At 35.7% G+C, this 17985-nt stretch overlaps 1 protein-coding gene across 1 annotated transcript in view; it reads left to right on the top strand.

Annotated features, from left to right (window-relative positions):
• The window catches only part of ABI3BP (ABI family member 3 binding protein), a 231699-nt gene that overhangs the window by 209482 nt on the left and 4232 nt on the right, over positions 1–17985 (top strand). Inside the window, 10 exon segments of the mRNA XM_049785676.1 lie at positions 2234–2311; positions 3912–4016; positions 5277–5399; positions 5900–5968; positions 7065–7274; positions 9302–9410; positions 14436–14515; positions 15226–15255; positions 15955–16116; positions 17782–17904. Coding sequence (XP_049641633.1) covers positions 2234–2311; positions 3912–4016; positions 5277–5399; positions 5900–5968; positions 7065–7274; positions 9302–9410; positions 14436–14515; positions 15226–15255; positions 15955–16116; positions 17782–17904 — 1089 coding nt within the window.

The following is a 17985-nucleotide window of genomic DNA, read 5'->3' as shown; positions in this document are numbered from 1 at the left end:
ATATAGCAAATTAGAGTGAGTATCTAACATCATTATTTAGTACATGAAACATAGTGAGGCCACAACCAAAATAGAGTTAGTTATGCTTTGGTTGTGGTGGTTGGTTGTGAGTATATTAACTGGCGTATTAATTAAATATATTATTTTAAAGTACTCAAAGATGAACTTTTTTTCTTTTTCTTAGTATAATCCCTCCCCCCAAATTAAAGTATATTTGTTTTTTAGATTTTTAGAAGTGTTTGTATCTGTCCATTTTTAGTGAAGACTCAATATTAGAAAATATTAGTTTACAGTTTAAATTTTTTTCATTGGCCAAAAGTTAAATTGGTTTCTCCTACCCTCAGGGTAGATACCAAATCCAAGTGTGATGTTCAGTCTGGATAATAAGCATCACTGTATTAGAAACTCTTAGGTAAATGTCACAAAGTAATTTTCAGATAAATATCTTAGTAATGGCAATTTGGCTTCTATTTTAAAAATATTATAAATACCAGGCATAAAAAATCAGATTGCTGCCATGCTTCTCCAGAAATATTTGTAAACTCAATTCATTAAGTATAAACCTAGAACTTTGTAATTCTACATTTTTTTACAATGCAATAGATAGGTTAAAAATATTTTTTTGGTGGGACATTCAGCAGACTTCAGTGATGCTTTAGGGACTATGTGTGCAGAACCACAGGAAGTAATCTCTTAGCACAGCCAGTCTGGAAAAAAGAAAGAAGAAAGAGAAAAGGAAGGAAAGAGGAAGGAAGGAAGGAAGGAAGGAAGGAAGGAAGGAAGGAAGGAAGGAAGGAAGGAAGGGACGGAGGGAGGGAGGGAGGGAGGGAGGGAGGAAGGAAGGAAGGAAGGAAAGGAAAGAAAGAAGGAAGGGAGGGAGGAAGGGAGGGAGGGAGAGGGAGGGAGGGAAGGAGGGAGGGAGGGAGGGAGGGAGGGAGGGAAGGAGGGAGGGAGGGAGGGAGGGAAGGAGGGAGGGAGGAAGAAAGGAAGGGAGGGAGGGAGGAAGGAAGGAAGGAAGGAAGGAAGGAAGGGAGGAAGGAAGGAAGGAAGGAAGGAAGGAAGGGAGGAAGGGAAGGAGGAAGGAAGGAAGGGAGGAAGGGAGGGACGGAGGGAGGGAGGAGGTAGAGAGAAGGGGAGGAAGGAAGGAAGGAAGAAAGGAAGGAAGGAAGGGAGGAAGGAAGGAAGGAAGGGAAGGAGGAAGGAAGGAAGGGAGGAAGAAAGGGAGGATATAGAGAGAAGGGTAGGAAGGAAGGAAGAATGGAAGGAAGGATGGAAGGAAAGAAAGAAGGAAGGAAGGAAGGAAGAAAGGAAGGAAGGAGGAAAGAAGGAAGGGAGAAAGGAAGGAAGGAAGGGAGGGAAGGAGGGAGGGAGGAAGGAAGGGAGGAAGGAAGGGAGGAGATAGAGAGAAGGGGAGGAAGGAAGGAAGGGAGGGAGGGAGGGAGGGAGGAAGGAAGGGAGGAAGGAAGGGAGGAGATAGAGAGAAGGGGAGGAAGGAAGGAAGGAAGGAAGGAAGGAGAAAGAAAGGAAGGAAGGAGAAAGAAAGGAAGGAAGAAAGAAAGAAAGAAAGAAAGAAAGAAAGAGAAAGAAAGAAAGAAAGAAAGAAAGAAAGAAAGAAAGAAAGAAGAAAGAAAGAAAGAAAGAAAGAAAGAAAGAAAGAAAGAAAGAAAGAAAGAAAGAAAGAGAAAGAAAAAGAGAAAGAAAGAGAAAAGGAAGAGAGAAAGAAAGAAAGAGAAAGAAAGAAATCTTTAAATGTAGTGAATATACCAAGTTTATGGATTGGGAACATCAGTGTTTTAAAATGTTTATTCTGAATGTGGGGATTTAAATTGCAAATAATTTTTGAATAATAATATAACAATTATTCAAGTATTAATAATTCAAGAATTAATAATAATTAAAGAATAATGTTGGGGCCGGTGAGGTGGCGCTAGAGGTAAGGTCTGCTTTGCAAGCGCTAGCTAAGGAAGGACCGGGTTCGATCCCCTGGCGTCCCATATAGTCCCCCCAAGCCAGGGGCAATTTCTGAGCACTTAGCCAGGAGTAACCCCTGAGCATCAAACGGGGGTCACCCCAAAAACCAAAAAAAAAAAAAGAAGAATAATGGTTGAATACAAAGAGAATCATTTCTCCACTCTGCAAAGAACAATGAGTGACAATTCTTAGATTTCCAAGAAGAAAAAGTTCTAGTGCCTTTTTGTAAGTATGTTTTCTCTTTCATTATCTCTACTCATAGGAGTCAAGCAACCAGCAAAGCCATGGGGTGCAGAAAGAAATGAGTCAGTGGATTCTATCTACTCCACAAAAAAAACAGGTAATGAGTAAGATGCTGACTCCCTCCTTACTCAGCTCTGCTCTGCAACTTAAGTTGTAGCTGCAGTATCATTTGTTACAAAAGAAAAAGAAAACAGCAAAATCCCCTGGTCTCAAAGAATTGGAACCTTGCTAATAGCATATGGACATTTCTATGAAATCACTTTAAGTTCTTACCTGAGTGTGAATTCAAAGAGCTCTATGCTCGAATCAAAAAATAATTAGAACCTCTCATGAGATACCAATGTAAGAATGACTTTGTAATGTTCTGAAAGGCAACAGAAAGTAAGTGTCAAAGAGTCACAATGGCTCCCTGCCTTCATCATGGCCAAATTCTACTCTTTCTAATTCATGACAATACTTTTTCATAAAATTACTTGTATTCTAATTTAGGCTGTGTTAAATTTACAATAGCCCAAAATAATGAAGCTCATAGTATAAAATATTTTTTGTTGAATTATACTCTATGCTCTTTTAAAAAGAATCTTGGAAATATACCCATGGTTTACTTGTATCTGAGCTACAAATCTGTATTTGATCACCAGCAACTTACTCCACCACAGGCCCATGTAAGCTTACACTTCCTATCCCTGGAAGTACTTAAAGAACAGAGCATTTTCATAGATTGTCATGGTTACTTGAAGATTTTTAAACCAACACACACTATACAAAGATAAATAAGCATCTTGAAGATACAACATAAAATTTCAAAGAAATTTAGGATTAGAGTGGGATACTCCAGACATCTGAATTGCTTTAACAATTGTGTGAATTAGAAAATGGGCTTTTTCACACCACCCTGAAAGTAACTCATTTAGGAAACTGTGCTTCTCCTCTGTGCTCCTAATCGTGCACCAGGGCCAAGGGTTGATGAGCAGAGTAGATGTTAACCTTTGACTTATTAGTTATAGAAACAATTATATAATTATTATGTAAAGTGATACTGCCCTCTGCCTGTTGTCCAAGTATGGTACTGCACCATTCCTGTTGGCCTGCCCTACACGAACTCAGGCTTGTTGCTTCTATTGTCAGGGTCTTTTTTGTATGTTTGTTTGAAAAATTCTCAGACTTTTAGTTTAAATATAGAGTTGGTGAATAGGGTGGAATACAGCCTAAAGAATAAATTATGTTTTAACTATATAAAATGAAATTGATCTAAGAATTTTCTATTTTACTTGGGATGTAGCTCAGTAGTTGGGCACATGCCTCAGTTACATGAAACCCTATGTTAAACCTGGTACCCTCCAGAAAAAAAAACTGTCACAAAATCAAAGGTAATTGAAAGTGATGAAGCTCGAAATGCTACTGTTGATTGTGTGTAGAAAACTAAAGATGTTAATTATATATATATCTGGTTTTAAAAAGGCAGATTGTACCTGCATTTTGACCTATAAAACTATAGACATTCTCACATTGCTAATGTGCTTTATTATTCCTCATTATATTACCAACATCTTTAGATAAAAGTGAGAATATATTTTTCATAACATTGCTCCCCTTTTTCTAAAAATGTGTCATACTGCTGCTGTTTTTCAAACAAAAAAGTTTTGAATGTGTGAGTAGATCCTTATGACAGTTTTATCTGTAATCTAATTTCTCAGTCACAAGCCCAGGTACCCATCACCCGCCTTTACCACCTAGACCTGTACCCCCACAAAGAAGACCTTTGCCACCAAATAATGTCAACGGAAAGCCAGGAAGTGCAGGTATGTGAGTTGTATTCTTTAATTCTCTTCCATAATTTCAGTTTTACTTGCCAACCAACCACAAATCCTTGGTGTACTACTTATGCCAATAAGCAAGCCCTTGGGGAAAATGAGTGTGCTATGACAAGATAGGGCAGTCTAAATTATAGCTATTAGGAGTCCTATTTGCATTCTGGAGGGGTAGGTAGAAAGAGAAAATTCCAGTGCACCTGGACCAATTCACTTCTTACCTGTGGACTGGGAATCCAAAAAGACTTGGAAGGGGTGTGTGTGTGCGTGCATGTCTGTGTGTGTGTGTGTGTGTGTGTGCGTGCGTGCGTGTATGTGTGTGTGTGTGTGTGTGTGTGTAGGTTGGAAGAAAAGGGCTCTGATTTGTTTATTTTTAAAAGTGAAATATTTAATGTAGTGGGATGGACTAAAAAAAAGAAAAGAAATAAAAAGTGACATTTAAAATATGTGTAGATTACCAGCTCTCCAGGACTAATAAAAATATGGATTACTTCGGGCTGGAGCAGTGGCACAAGCTGTAGGGCATTTGCCTTGCAGGCATCCTAGGACGGACCTGGGTTCAATCCCCGTCGTCCCATATGGTCCCCCAAGCCAGGAGTGAATTCTGAGCACATAGACAAAAGTAACCCGTGAGTGTCAGTAGGTGTGGCCCAAAAAAAGCAAATAAAAGGGGGGGAGGTTACCTGACATCTATTGGCTACAAAATAAACATACAAAGTGATTTTGTGCTTTCTGATTTGGCTCTTTTTTGCAACGTCTGACTATAATAAAGTTATAATAACTAACTACCAATAATTCTATTCTTTACTTTTGCATTCTCTTGCTCCCTATTACACTATTCTTTTGTATAAAGTCTTTCTATGGATATGCAATTTATTTTACTCATGTATCATCTATTTTGATCAAGGACATAGTCATACTTTTTGTTTGCTTGTTTGTTTGTTTTTGGGTCACACCTGCCAGTGCTCAGGGGTTACTCCTGGCTCTATGCTCAGAAATTGCTCCTGGCAGGCTCGGGGGACCATATGGGATGCTGGGATTCGAACCACCATCCTTCTGGATGCAAGACAAATGCCCTACCTCCATGCTATCTCTCCGGCCCCAGTCATACATTGTTTTTAATAAATCAGATATATAGTTCCAAGTTACATATTAGACTCTTAATAAGTATTTATTGACTAACTAAACAGAGAACTTGCAATGTCCCTATAAATTTTAATTTTGACTTTATATTTCAACTCAATTTTACAGGAATTTCATCAGCACGAGTAACTTCCCCACCCATAAGAGCAACATCCAGACCCACTGAGGTCCCTGTGGAGAGAACAGAAAAAGATAAAAGGGAGCCTACAGCTCCTGCATCAGGAGATCTTGGTTAGTATGCCAGTTAGTTTCTCCTAGGTTTTTATATACAAAGTACCAAAAGATTTAAAATTAAATAGAAAAGGGTCTCATTTTTTTAATTATTTCATACAATTTTATTAATAGTTTGTATCCTTTGAATTTTGCAATTTTACTTATTTTTTATGCTTCAAATATGTTCCTTCCCTTTGTAGACAAAAAGTGCTCAAATTTAGTTTCAACAAGATATAGATTGCCCAATTCTTACTACTAAAATATGCTATTTAAAGTTAACCACATTCTTTACTAATGAATAGCGACTGCTTAGTTGTAATAATTCTTAATTATGCAACCCTCTATGGGAGTACAACTAAAGGCTTTTTTTTTTGTGGATAATATCCACAGTGATAGAAGAAATCAAAGTTGTACCAACTTAGAGAACATTTTTGAATATTTTTAGACTACTATCTTTACATTGTACTAAAGAAAATTTTGATCTTTTGCTAAAATTGTTTGTTATATTTTATTCTCAGGTAATGTAACGAAGTTTAGCTCAAGCCCCACAAGAGAAACAGATCCTCTTGGGAAACCCATATTCACAGGTATGTATGATGAGCTTTATGTATCGGCAAGACTCTATGTGTCTTGTCAGTTATTCCATGTAATAAGCATCCACATAAATCTAAGTAGCTTATAATATTAAGGATTTGTTTCCAATAAGTCTAAAATTCAACTGGGCATAAAATGTAGGATGTGGCTGGGAAGGTCTGCTATGAGCAGCAGGTACTATTGGCCTCTGATTTGTATTTAAGATTCTTCCATCTCTATTCCTTCTTGAGTCCAGGATGGAGGAGACCGGTTCCCCAATCAAATACCATAATTCTTTAAGCAGTACATAGCTTTAAGTTGTTCCAAAACTCATCAATGCTCTGATCATTATTTTTCATCCTTTTCCACTTCAGTTTTGAATAGCCTGTTATAGTCTTCAAATTCATTGTTTCTTATTCTATAACAGCTTACCGGCGTTCATCTCATACAGTGCTTTACTTATAAATTTTAGTTCCAACTTGAATTAAAATTTAACTTGGGTTATTTTCATATACTAGATGGGTTGGTATCTCACTGTAATGTTTTATTGTCCTCATCTACTGATTCAAATATATAGTTCTAGTTCTATTTGGTTTCAAATTATATACTTTACTTCTCATTTGAGCTAATATTTTCCTGTACATTTTTTTGTTGAGTGTTGGGTGTGTTTTCTTACTAAAATACTCTAGAATATTTGTTCTAGGATACACATTTCTTGATCCTTTTTAGTTTAGTTTTGAATATTAATTTAGTGAAATAAGAACTCTGTACAATAAACTATTCCCCATTAACAAGTCAAATTTATAGTCAAGTTAACACTAGTGAGTGTGCTATGAATTAGGACACTTAGACCATAATCAGGAGGGTCAAATTACCTTTCAATATTAACATAAATTAAACTTTTTTAGCATGGTAAATCAATAGCAGTATTAATAATGGGTATCCCAAATATAGGATTCAAGCTCTTACAAGTTTCAACCAATCACACCAACATTTGTGTTTTCTGCTTCTAAGATCATTGTCCTCAAACAGATAACTGCATTCATAATTTCACTTCATCCTCCTCCAATTTCTAAAAATTGGTAAAGATCAGAACCTTCTCTCTCTCAGCTCCTCATGTGAAGTACATTCAAAAAGAAGAAAACAAGCCCTGCTCCATCACTGACTCCGTGAGCTGGTTTCCCCAGGAGAAGGCCACAGAACAGAATATTACTAGCCCACCACAGAACCCACCTACCAATCTCACTGTTGTCACTGTAGAGGGATGCTCCTCTTTTGTCATCTTGGATTGGGAGAAGCCAACAAATGACACTGTTACTGGTAAGATCATGAAAGGTAGACAGTTACAAAGGCAAGAAGCTCTGATAATGTGAATGAAGGATGTGGTACTTGGATCAAACTAAAACCTGAAGGAATAACCAGTATCAGAGGGTGGGAAAGGTTCACCTTTGTCCTTAGTAGGGACTTTTGTTTCTGTAGCGTATTTCTTTAAGTTGTACTTCTCTTTCCTCTCAGAACTGATTTTTATCTTGTAAAGATATATCTAATTAACTAATTGCCCAGAAAATTGACCTGCAGTATATGAGAAGTTGACCCTGTTGTTGATATCAAAACTACTTTTCCTTTTATCAGCCAATTTCTTTGTTGACCTAGATATTTCAAGTAAGCTAAAAATTGTTTCAATTATTTTAGCAGAAAATTTTCAAATAATATTCCTGGCAAATTTTCTCATCTCTAAAAATTTTGATGGTCACCCATCCAATTCTTCTAAAAGTGTGTGCTGGTGGGGAGAGGGAAACCTCATATTAGTCTTTGAATTTATAATAATGTTTATGTACAAAATCCATATCTTCTTAGCTATAATATTTCCAAGAAAATTAAATTAATATTTAATAATTGTTCTATATTTAAGCATTGAACCCATTTCCCTAAGGTTCTGTTTAATGTTTTCATTTTTATATTTAACATTATACTAAATCCCACTGAATATCTAATATAAAAATGTATAAATTACAAACTCAGATAATAGGAATATAAGTACTTAGTATCACTTGAAATGGTTTTGCAAGAAAGAATTAAGAAAGAAAACAAAATGAGAGTGAAATATAAAAAAAGAGTGAAATATGTTCATCATTCTCCCTGAATTGACTTCTCTCAATAATCTTTCAAAACTGAGCTGCATATATTATACCTCAATTACACATACCCAAATTCATGTACTTCCCCAGGCCACTTCTACATAAAAGCACAAATATATGTACAGTCTATGTACATAGACACTTAAACCATAGGGCATAGACTTAAGACTGTTGGACAACTTCAAGCTAGGTTGGTTACAAGTTTCTGTAGTATGATATGTCAAGAACATGTGGCATAGGCTAAAATTTGTCCTGTTGTGTTATAGAAATGCAATTTGGGTATATTGTTGGCCTCCTTTGAACTTTATTGTTTTTATTTTTAAGAAAGGTTCTTTTATTATTTTTTTATCTTTATTTAAATACACCATGATTACAAACATGGCTGTTGTTGGGCTTTATGTGTAATAATTCCCACTATTATCAGTTCATTGTGAAGACAAAATGAAAAAATTTCAATGTATAGCAAACTTTAGAATATTTTTAATTGTTTAGACAGTTCTTAATCATTATATTAACTTTTGGTGTTACATGAATTACATTATTGCCATGCAATAAGATCCTCTAAATGGAGAATAATTATTTAATTTTAGTTCTTTATAGATTTTCTTGGTTTTTATTAGTAAAATTTAAACAAAACTGCTTATTATAAAATAATAAATTAAATTTACATGTGTTTATGTGTGTTTATAATCAACATATATTCATATTATGTCTGCCTATTATTTATTTTAAAATTGATATTTTACTTTTTTAGTTGTTAACATATATCCCAAACTTTTGGGGTTCAGGTATCCGGGATAAAACCTGGGTTGGCTGTATGCTTGGCAAGCACCTTACCTGATAAACTGTCTCTCCAGCTACCATATGCTCCTAATTTAATCCCATGAACAAGGCAATGAAAAGATTAGTTTCCAGCATAGAAAGAAAATGTGAAGATCATCAATCTTCACCAGTTAATTATGGTAAAATCACTATTAATAAAAAAGGAAAATCCAAATGGTCAATACACTACTCCCAACATACTTTGGTATTTTATTCATCCAGTAATCACCCCCATCTGGCAACCACTATTAAGATTAGTGCATTTCTAGTATTGTAATCTAAATTGCTCCCTTTTTATGATTGTCACTTTAATATATGTTTAGCTCCTTTTAAAATTAATCATCCAGAACATAAAAGCAAGTATATTTTGACTTTTTCACTTTTCAGAATACAAAATTATATCTACAGAAAATGGATCTTTCGTTGGAAAGAACCAGTCCATTCAAATTACAAATCAAACCTTCTCTGCAGTAGAAAATCTAAAACCAGACACAAGGTAAGCCACTCATACTGTTAAGGTATATTGAATGCTAAGATAATATAACAAATAAATGAAATTGCATACCCCCTCTGTCTTAAGGTATAGATTTAGTTATTTGACTTTCTGCAAAAACTAGGTATCTCCTGAAGTTTATTTTAAAAAGATGTAAGTTTTTTGTAGAGATAGAAGATCTGACAGGATGTTCTTATAAGTTAACTATAGTTAGCAACAAGGAAAAAATAGAAGGCCATTAATGCTAAAAGTTATTGATGATATTAGACACTTAAATTTAGAGAAAAATGGTCTGTGAACTAGAGACAAGTGGAGTGTGCATGATATAAACTCAACTAAACTCTTCAAATTTCCATTGAAGCAATTTAAAATTCTTCAAACCACAGAAGAATTTGACTATCATGCTGAAAAGGAAAAAGCAAGTTTATCACAACAATGTAATAATTGTGTGTGGAACTCTGTGTAGTCATGATTAAAATAACTGAACTAATTCCAGATATGAAAACCATCGAAGATAAATACAAATAGAACTAGATTTTCTTTTATCATTGTTGTACTATAAACAGCCTTTCTTGTCATTCTTGTACTTTGATACTGGGTTGTTCAAACTATTGTAAAACTTCATGATATCCTTTCAAATTTACCACACCTTAACAATCAGTTCATTTTATTATTGTTGAAAAATAAGGGCCCTGGATATTTATCTCTTCAAGAAGTTTCAAGAAGAAGTTTCATAAGTTTATGTCTTATAATTTTCATTGGCATCAACTGACTGAATTGAATTGAATTGAATCGTACTAATTTTTTATTTGAAATTAGGAAAGTTTTTTATCTTTCAAGGAAAAATTAATGATCTGATTTATTATAGTTGTTTGCTACTTATAAACTTTAATCTTAGTTTCAAAATGATAACTATTTATACTTTTTTTTGTTTGTTTGTTTTTGGGCCACACCCAGTGACGCTCAGGGGTTACTCCTGGGTATGCGCTCAGAAGTCACTCCTGGCTTGGGGGACCATATGGGACGCCGGGGGATCGAACCATGGTCCGTCCTAGGCTAGCGCAGGCAAGGCAGGCACCTTACCTCTAGCGCCACAGCCCGGCCCCAACTTTTTATACTTTTTTAATTCTCTACTTTGGGTTGGAATATGTAATATTTTGCATATTTAAAGCATTTTGAATAGCCAGTTATTATATATATCTCAGTAAAATACTTGATAATCTTGGTTATGTTTCCTTGCAAAAAATTAACAGGGGAAGAGAACCTATTATTACAGAAATTCTCACAAAAATCCAACAAAAAAGAAACTAAAAAGGAATAAGCAACACACCTTAAGAAGTGGTAAAATACTGATATATAACACTAAGGAAACTTGTAAGCTTGTGCCTCCGTATTGGGTTTAGAACAAAGGCAAAAGTCCTGCAGTATCTGCTGGAAGCTGGGGCATTTGCTTTTTTGAGGTACATTTTGCTCATGATAAACACTAGTTGAACTTTTACATTGTATTCCTCAAATTGGCAACTAAGATGAGAATACAAAAGCAGAAATTCCAAAGCAGGATCTGGACCACTTCAGGGACATAAGCACACTGGGTAAGTTCCCAGGTTACTAAGGTTCGAAAGCAAGACTCTGTCAATCTCAAAGACATCCTGAATCCACTCCATGGTTCTTCTAAGTTTCCATGATTAAGCTGCCATTTGGCAACCACAGTTCTTTGGTGTTTGCTTGATTATACCAGAAGTAGCTGGTTTGACATATAGACAGAAGTCTCCTTTCCTCATCACTATATTTAACACAATTATATTTCAATACCAATCCTTTCACTAGTGTCAACTCCCATTACCAGTGTTCCAATATTCCATCATTCCCCAATTTGCCACCCTCTACCTGTCACTCTACATTACAAAATTTAATGGTTGCAACTTAAATATTTTTATTGTTGTTTAATCTGTACTTTGGATTTATAACTGTACTGCTCTCCTGCTTCACCAATATAACCAAAGCAGCTTCTACTTACTAAAAGCCAGAGAGTGATCTCTGAGGGGTGCACTTGTAGACACAGACATGAATAAATTTGGTACCTGCCTTTGAGGAGTTCAAAGCTGTAGATGAGGCAGATAATAGGATAATATTACAGAAAGTCATTGGAACTCTGATACAGTGTTCACAAGTACAGTGGGAGCCCAGGGTGGGCATAGTATGGGGATGTTAAGAACTTCTGGAAGTAAAGGTGAGAGTTGAGCTGAGGTGAGAAAGAAACAGCCAACCTTGATGACTATGGTCAAATAAAGGGATGTCAGAGAGATTATATGCTGCAGTGTAGAGACTTAAAATGACATTACAGTGTTCAGTGAAGCTGTGCCACTATGGAGATGGTTGAAAGGTGAACAGGGCTGCATGTGAAGAGAAACGAAAGCTGGTGAGTGAATGAGACCTTCTACACCGAATAAAAAAACTTGTCTAATAAAGAGCCCCTGAAGTATGTTAACTGGGAAGTGACTTCTCTTTCGTGTTTTTATTTTAATTTTTATTTAAATACCGTGATTACTAGGCCATTCATAATACAGCTTTTTTTCTACAGATAAATTTGTTCATGATTGAGTTACAGTTATACAATGTACAACAACCTTCACCAGTGCTCATTTCCCACCACCAATGTCTCCAGTTTTTCTCTCACCCTCTTCCTTCCCAACCCCAGCCCTGATCTGGCCCACTAAAGGATATTTATAATCACTGAAGTGTCAGGCACCTTATATTCCATTAATTATTTCATATAATCCTTACACTCTCCCTCAAAAGTAGATGCTCTTATATCTTAAGGGGCTAAATTTATCATTAAATTAAATTAAATATTTTAATTTATTGGGTATCCTACACAATTTCATCATTTTCCTCTATAAAAATTTTAGCCTTATATGCAAAGTCTTAAAAGTTTGCACCTTTTAGTTTTCCATGCTAATTAACTTAGTTCAAATAGCTTCCAAATTTATAAAATATCATTTCCAATCACAAAAACGTATCCTATAAATAGTTGTGGCCCTACTACAAATAGAGCTGGATTAGTTGGATTCGTTTACAATGTTTACAAAGTTTACAAAAGTTTACAAAGTGCTTTGAGAATATATGTAGTTTCCCAATAAAAATATGTGTTTTAATCCTCATTTTACAAAGTTTAAATATTTAGAATAGCATAGAACATAGGAGTTCTTTTTTAAAATAATTTTTATTGAGACCCTTGTGAATTACAAGTCTTTCACAGTTATATTTAAAGTACATAGTGAGAGTGAATTAGGACAATTCTCACCACCAGTGTTGACCTCCCTCTGCCCCTGTTCCCAGCATGCATTCCATACCTCCCCCCTTAACCCCTGGACTGTCAGTGTAACAGGTCCCTTTTGTGTATAGCTTAGAACATAGAAGTTCTATAGTTGAGCCTTTGTGTTTAATTCAGTAAGACAGTACATATCTCTTGTGGTTAATATGTTAATTGACATAAATAGTAGGATTAATGGGCCTGATGCTAGTAAGCACTGAAAAAGTGGTTGCCATTGTTACAGTGCTAAAATCTGAGTTTTAAAAAGTTTATTTTGTTAGTCAGTAATTCATAAAGCTGTTGGTAAGTTTCAGGTATTAGATTCTAGCAGTATTTAAATGCAATGTCTCATTAGTCAAGAATCTATCTAACTGTGCCCTAAAAAAAATTTGTCACTTGGTATCCTTTGTACCAAATTGGGAATCTATTATCCTGCTAGTCACAAGATCATAGAAGATCTTTTGGTGTGTGTGTTTTGCATACTTCAATTATAACCTTTAAAAAAAATTGGCTTCCAAAAGTCTTGTACTGTTTTGAAACTCACAACACTATCTGATGACTCAGTGATTTGTTACTATACAAATTAATATGCTGCTATATAAAGTTTATATATTATATAGTAAAGTTTCAGAGACTGCAAGATAGTTCAGGCACATGCTTGGCATGAATAGGGCCTCAATTTCAAAACCTACCACATGCCTCCCAAGTAATGCCTCCCAAGTAATAGATAGCTCTTTTAGCCATCAAAAGTCCTGGTAATAGAATATTTTCATGTGTGCATTTTCACCTAATTTGTTGCTGCAGTTTCCAAATATTAGTGCATACAATTTCTACCTGGACTTTCTAAAAAAACTAATACATGAGCTAGGATGGATAAATAAACACACAAACAAAAATACTGACTGTTTAAAACCCTTTCTGTATTGCCATTCTAATATGTAATAAGATAAAGACAGTTTATATCCCAGAGAGAGAACCAATGTTATGTAAAGGCCAGGATTGTAGTAAAATTAAAAAAAAAAAAAAAAAAAGAACTGTCTGCTTCTTTGCCCCAAAAAGGAAGTAGGACATCTTAAAGAAACTTAAGCCTCTGGTTGCAGGAATTAGCTTATATCCACACATACTACTGTGTATCCATTACAAACTCCCTCAGTTATTTCAAATTTTAAAGTTTAAAAGGCATGTTTTTCCTTACCAAACTGTTTGACAAACTGGCAAGCAAAATTTTACTCTTCAAACTACTTCTAATATCTAGATCAATGGTCCTCAAACTTTTTAAACAGGAGGCTAGTTTCCTGTCTCTCAGACCATTAGAGGGCCAGACTATAGTAAAAAAAAAAAAAAAAAAAAAAAAACAAAAAAAAAAACTATGAACAAATTCCTATGCACACTGCATATAACTTATTTTGAAGTGAAGAAACAAAACGGGAACAAATACAACATGTGACCCGTGGGCCATAGTTTGAGGACCACTGATCTAGATAGATTAGATAGATAGATAGATAGATAGATAGATAGATAGATAGATAGATAGAGAGATAGATGTATAGATAGATAGATAGATAGATGATAGATGTATAGATAGATAGATGATAGATGATAGATGATAGATAGATGGCCATCCAGTCATTGTGGTTACAAAATAAAACCAGGAAGAATGTCAGGAATGGAATGTTTCATACTCTGAACATAATTTATTTTTTCCACCTACACAGCTACGAATTCCAGGTGAAACCCATAAACCCACTTGGTGAAGGCCCCGTCAGCAACACGGTGACATTCAGTACAGAATCAGGTAACCATAGCAATGATAATTCCCACTAAGAATGCAAAGAACCACAATGTTTTGGCATAGGGAGTTGTCTGAAACCTACCTTAACATTGGATATATAGATCGTTTCTAGATTTTAGTCTTAAGAATTCATTGAAAATAATGGAAACACCACTTCGGGTTGTCATTTTAAGCAGAGAAGCTGTGTGTATTGTTTAGAGAGAAAAAAAGGAATATAACTATAGCAAAAAAATATAATGAATAATGCCCTTGTTTATGACTAGAATCAATTTTGTTGGCACAGAGTCAAACATATCTACAAATGAAATTGATCATTTGGTTTTAAAAATTATAATTGACTTGGCCTGCTAATTGAATTCCTCAACAAAATCAACCTGTACCAACAATATTTTTATTTGCCTAATGTTTGCACAGACTTCAGTTTATGGTACCATGGTGCCATCACAAGTTTGGGAAAACTTTTAAAGTGGGCATGAAAGCTAGCTGGCAAGAAACATACTCTTAATTACTCAAATCACATGGCAGTATATAAATGAGTACCTAAAATGTTGTTACCAGATTAGAGCAAAATTACTTTCAATTTTACTCTTTAGCAAAAAAGTACCACATTGCAGGCAGGACTTTTAACCATAAGAAACCATCACCTTCATTATATCTCTGGACATTGGGATTTACTTAACTAATAATTACTTGTGTTTGACTTTTCTTCTCAGCTGACCCAAGAGTGAGTGAGCCGGTTTCTGGTAAGTGGTTATCTTAATGAAAACACAACTGCATTGTTTTCCATTGTTTTCAAAATATTTATATAAACATATATGAATATGCTTTTCTATACTGATTCAACTCAATAAGAAAGGCAGAATTTCCGTCATGATTTCACCTCAGTTCTTTCAATCTCCTGTAGAATATCTAAACAGAAGTGAATGCAAAGTTCAAACATTTGGTAATAATCAGAGTTTATAATAATCAGAAAAAAATATCTGCATATTTTGACACTGCCTTCAATCATGTGTCCAGACATCTTAAAATTTTTCCTTTCATAATTTTAAAGCTATAACCAGTTAATTTCTAATTTTAATAGCAAGATAAATTAACATAGCTATAAATAAACATAGCTATTATCTATGTTGCAAAAAAAATTTTCCCACCCTTGCTCTTTTTTTCTACACACACACACACACACACACACACACACACACACACACACACACACACACACACCAACTGAACTAGGATTTACTTCACTATTGACAAGAATTTAATTGAGGGTTTACATGTTTATGCCTAAGAGTATTTGATGCTCTGTTACTTAGCATTGCAGAGAAATATGCACCAACAGATTGTCAATGAGCAAAGTGCTTTTTAAGAAAAGCTTTGGGGGAATAGCTCTTCAATATCTAATGTTGGTTACTAAAATCAGGCCATATGTTTTCCTTATGCAGCAGGAAGAGATGCCATCTGGACTGAAAGACGCTTTAATTCTGACTCTTACTCAGAATGCAAAGGAAAACAGTATGTCAAAAGGACATGGTATAAGAAGTTTGTGGGGGTGCAGCTATGCAACTCTCTCAGATACAAGATTTATCTGAGTGACTCCCTCACAGGTAAGTAGAACTATCAGTTATTTAAAGTCATGTATTTCAGTGAATGCTTTGTCGAATTCTGTAACATGGCCTTTTCTGTGGATAGTTCAAGACATGAAGCTGAGATGTAAATATGTTTTCTTTTTGGGTGTGGTGTTATAAGAATTAGAAAAATTAGAAAACAATTGGAAGGCGAGGGCCATACAGTGGGCAGGGTATTTGCCTTGCATGTGGCCAACCCAGGTTCAATCCCCAGCATCCCATTTAGTCCCCCAAGCCTGCCAGGAGCGATTTTTTTTGTTTTTGTTTTTGTTTTTTTTTTTTTTGGCCACACCCGGTGATGCTCAGGGGTTGCTCCTGGCTATGCACTCAGAAGTCGCTCCTGGCTTGGGGGACCATATGGGACGCCGGGGGATCGAACCGCGGTCCGTCCAAGGATAGTGCAGGCAAGGCAGGCATCTTACCTCTAGCGCCACCGCCAGGCCCCCAGGAGCGATTTTTGAGCATAGAGCTCAGGAGTAGCCCCTGAGTGCCGCCAAGTGTGGGAAGAAGGAGGAGGAGAGTGAAGGAAGTGGTAGGGGGAGTAGGGGGGAGGAAAAGGAAAAAGAGAAGAAAATAAACAATTGGGAGGTAAAACATGCTATCAGGAGGTAAATAATCAAGATGCAATGAAAGTGTTCTATCCTTCACTGGCAAATTTAAGTGCAAAGGTATTGGACACATTCAACCTCAGTTTTGTTATATCAATCCCAGGATTTAAAACAACAATATAATATTAACAGAAGGAATGTGACACCTTTAAGCTTGTAAGCCTACCTAAAGAAACTGTGGTACATATACACAATGGAATATTATACAGCCACCAGGAGAGATGAAGTCATGAAATTTTCCTATACATGGATGTACATGGAATCTATTATGCTGAGTAAAATAAGTCAGAGAAAGAAAGACGCAGAATGGTCTCACTCATCTATGGGTTTTAAGAAAAATGAAAGACATTCTTGCAATAATAATTTTTAGAGACAAAAGAGAGGAGTGCTAGAAGTTACAGCTCACTTCAGGAAGCTCACCACAAAGAGGGATGAGCTTAGTTAGAGAAATAACTACATTGCGAACTATCCTAACAATGAGAATGCACAAGGGAAATAGAAAGCCTGTCTAGAGTACAGGCGGGGGTTGGGTGGGGAGGAGGGAGACTTGGGACTTTGGTGATGGGAATGTTGCACTGGTGAAGGGAGGTGTTCTTTACATGACTGAAACCCAACCACAATCCTGTTTGCCATTAAGGTGTTTAAATAAAATATTTTAAAAAATTTAAAAAAAGATTGTAAGCCTAGTTGCTGACGTGATAATACAGTGTGGATAGAATGCTTTCCTTGTACACTGCCAGCCCTGGTTGAGTCCCCAGCATCCCATGAGCACTGCCAGGAGTGATTCCTAAGCATAGAACCAGAAATAAGTCCTGAACTTCATACAGGATGTGACCCCAAAACAAAATAAGATATGAGAGTGAAAGCAGAAATGCTGGTTAGGAGAATATTTCACACACTAGTCAAGAGAATTAAGTTGGTGACTTCAATGAGGTAAAAGGAAGAAAAATGACAAGAACTAACATTATATGACATAACCTAATTTTATATTAAAGAATGTGACCATTTGCAATCCTTTTCATTTCTTGCTCTTCAGGAAAATTTTATAATATAGGCGACCAGAGAGGCTATGGAGAAGATCATTGTCAGTTTGTGGACTCATTTTTAGATGGACGCACAGGACAGCAACTCACTGCTGACCAGTTACCCACCAAAGAAGGTATGTTTTTCTTAAGAAACCTGAGAGTTTAGAATTGAACCCAAGAGAACCCAAAGTGAGGAATTCAACCGCATTAAAAAA

The sequence above is a fragment of the Suncus etruscus genome, chromosome 13 (genome assembly GCF_024139225.1).
Source record: "Suncus etruscus isolate mSunEtr1 chromosome 13, mSunEtr1.pri.cur, whole genome shotgun sequence".
NCBI classification, from domain to species: Eukaryota; Metazoa; Chordata; class Mammalia; order Eulipotyphla; family Soricidae; genus Suncus; species Suncus etruscus.
This window is presented reverse-complemented; position numbering and strand designations above follow the sequence as displayed.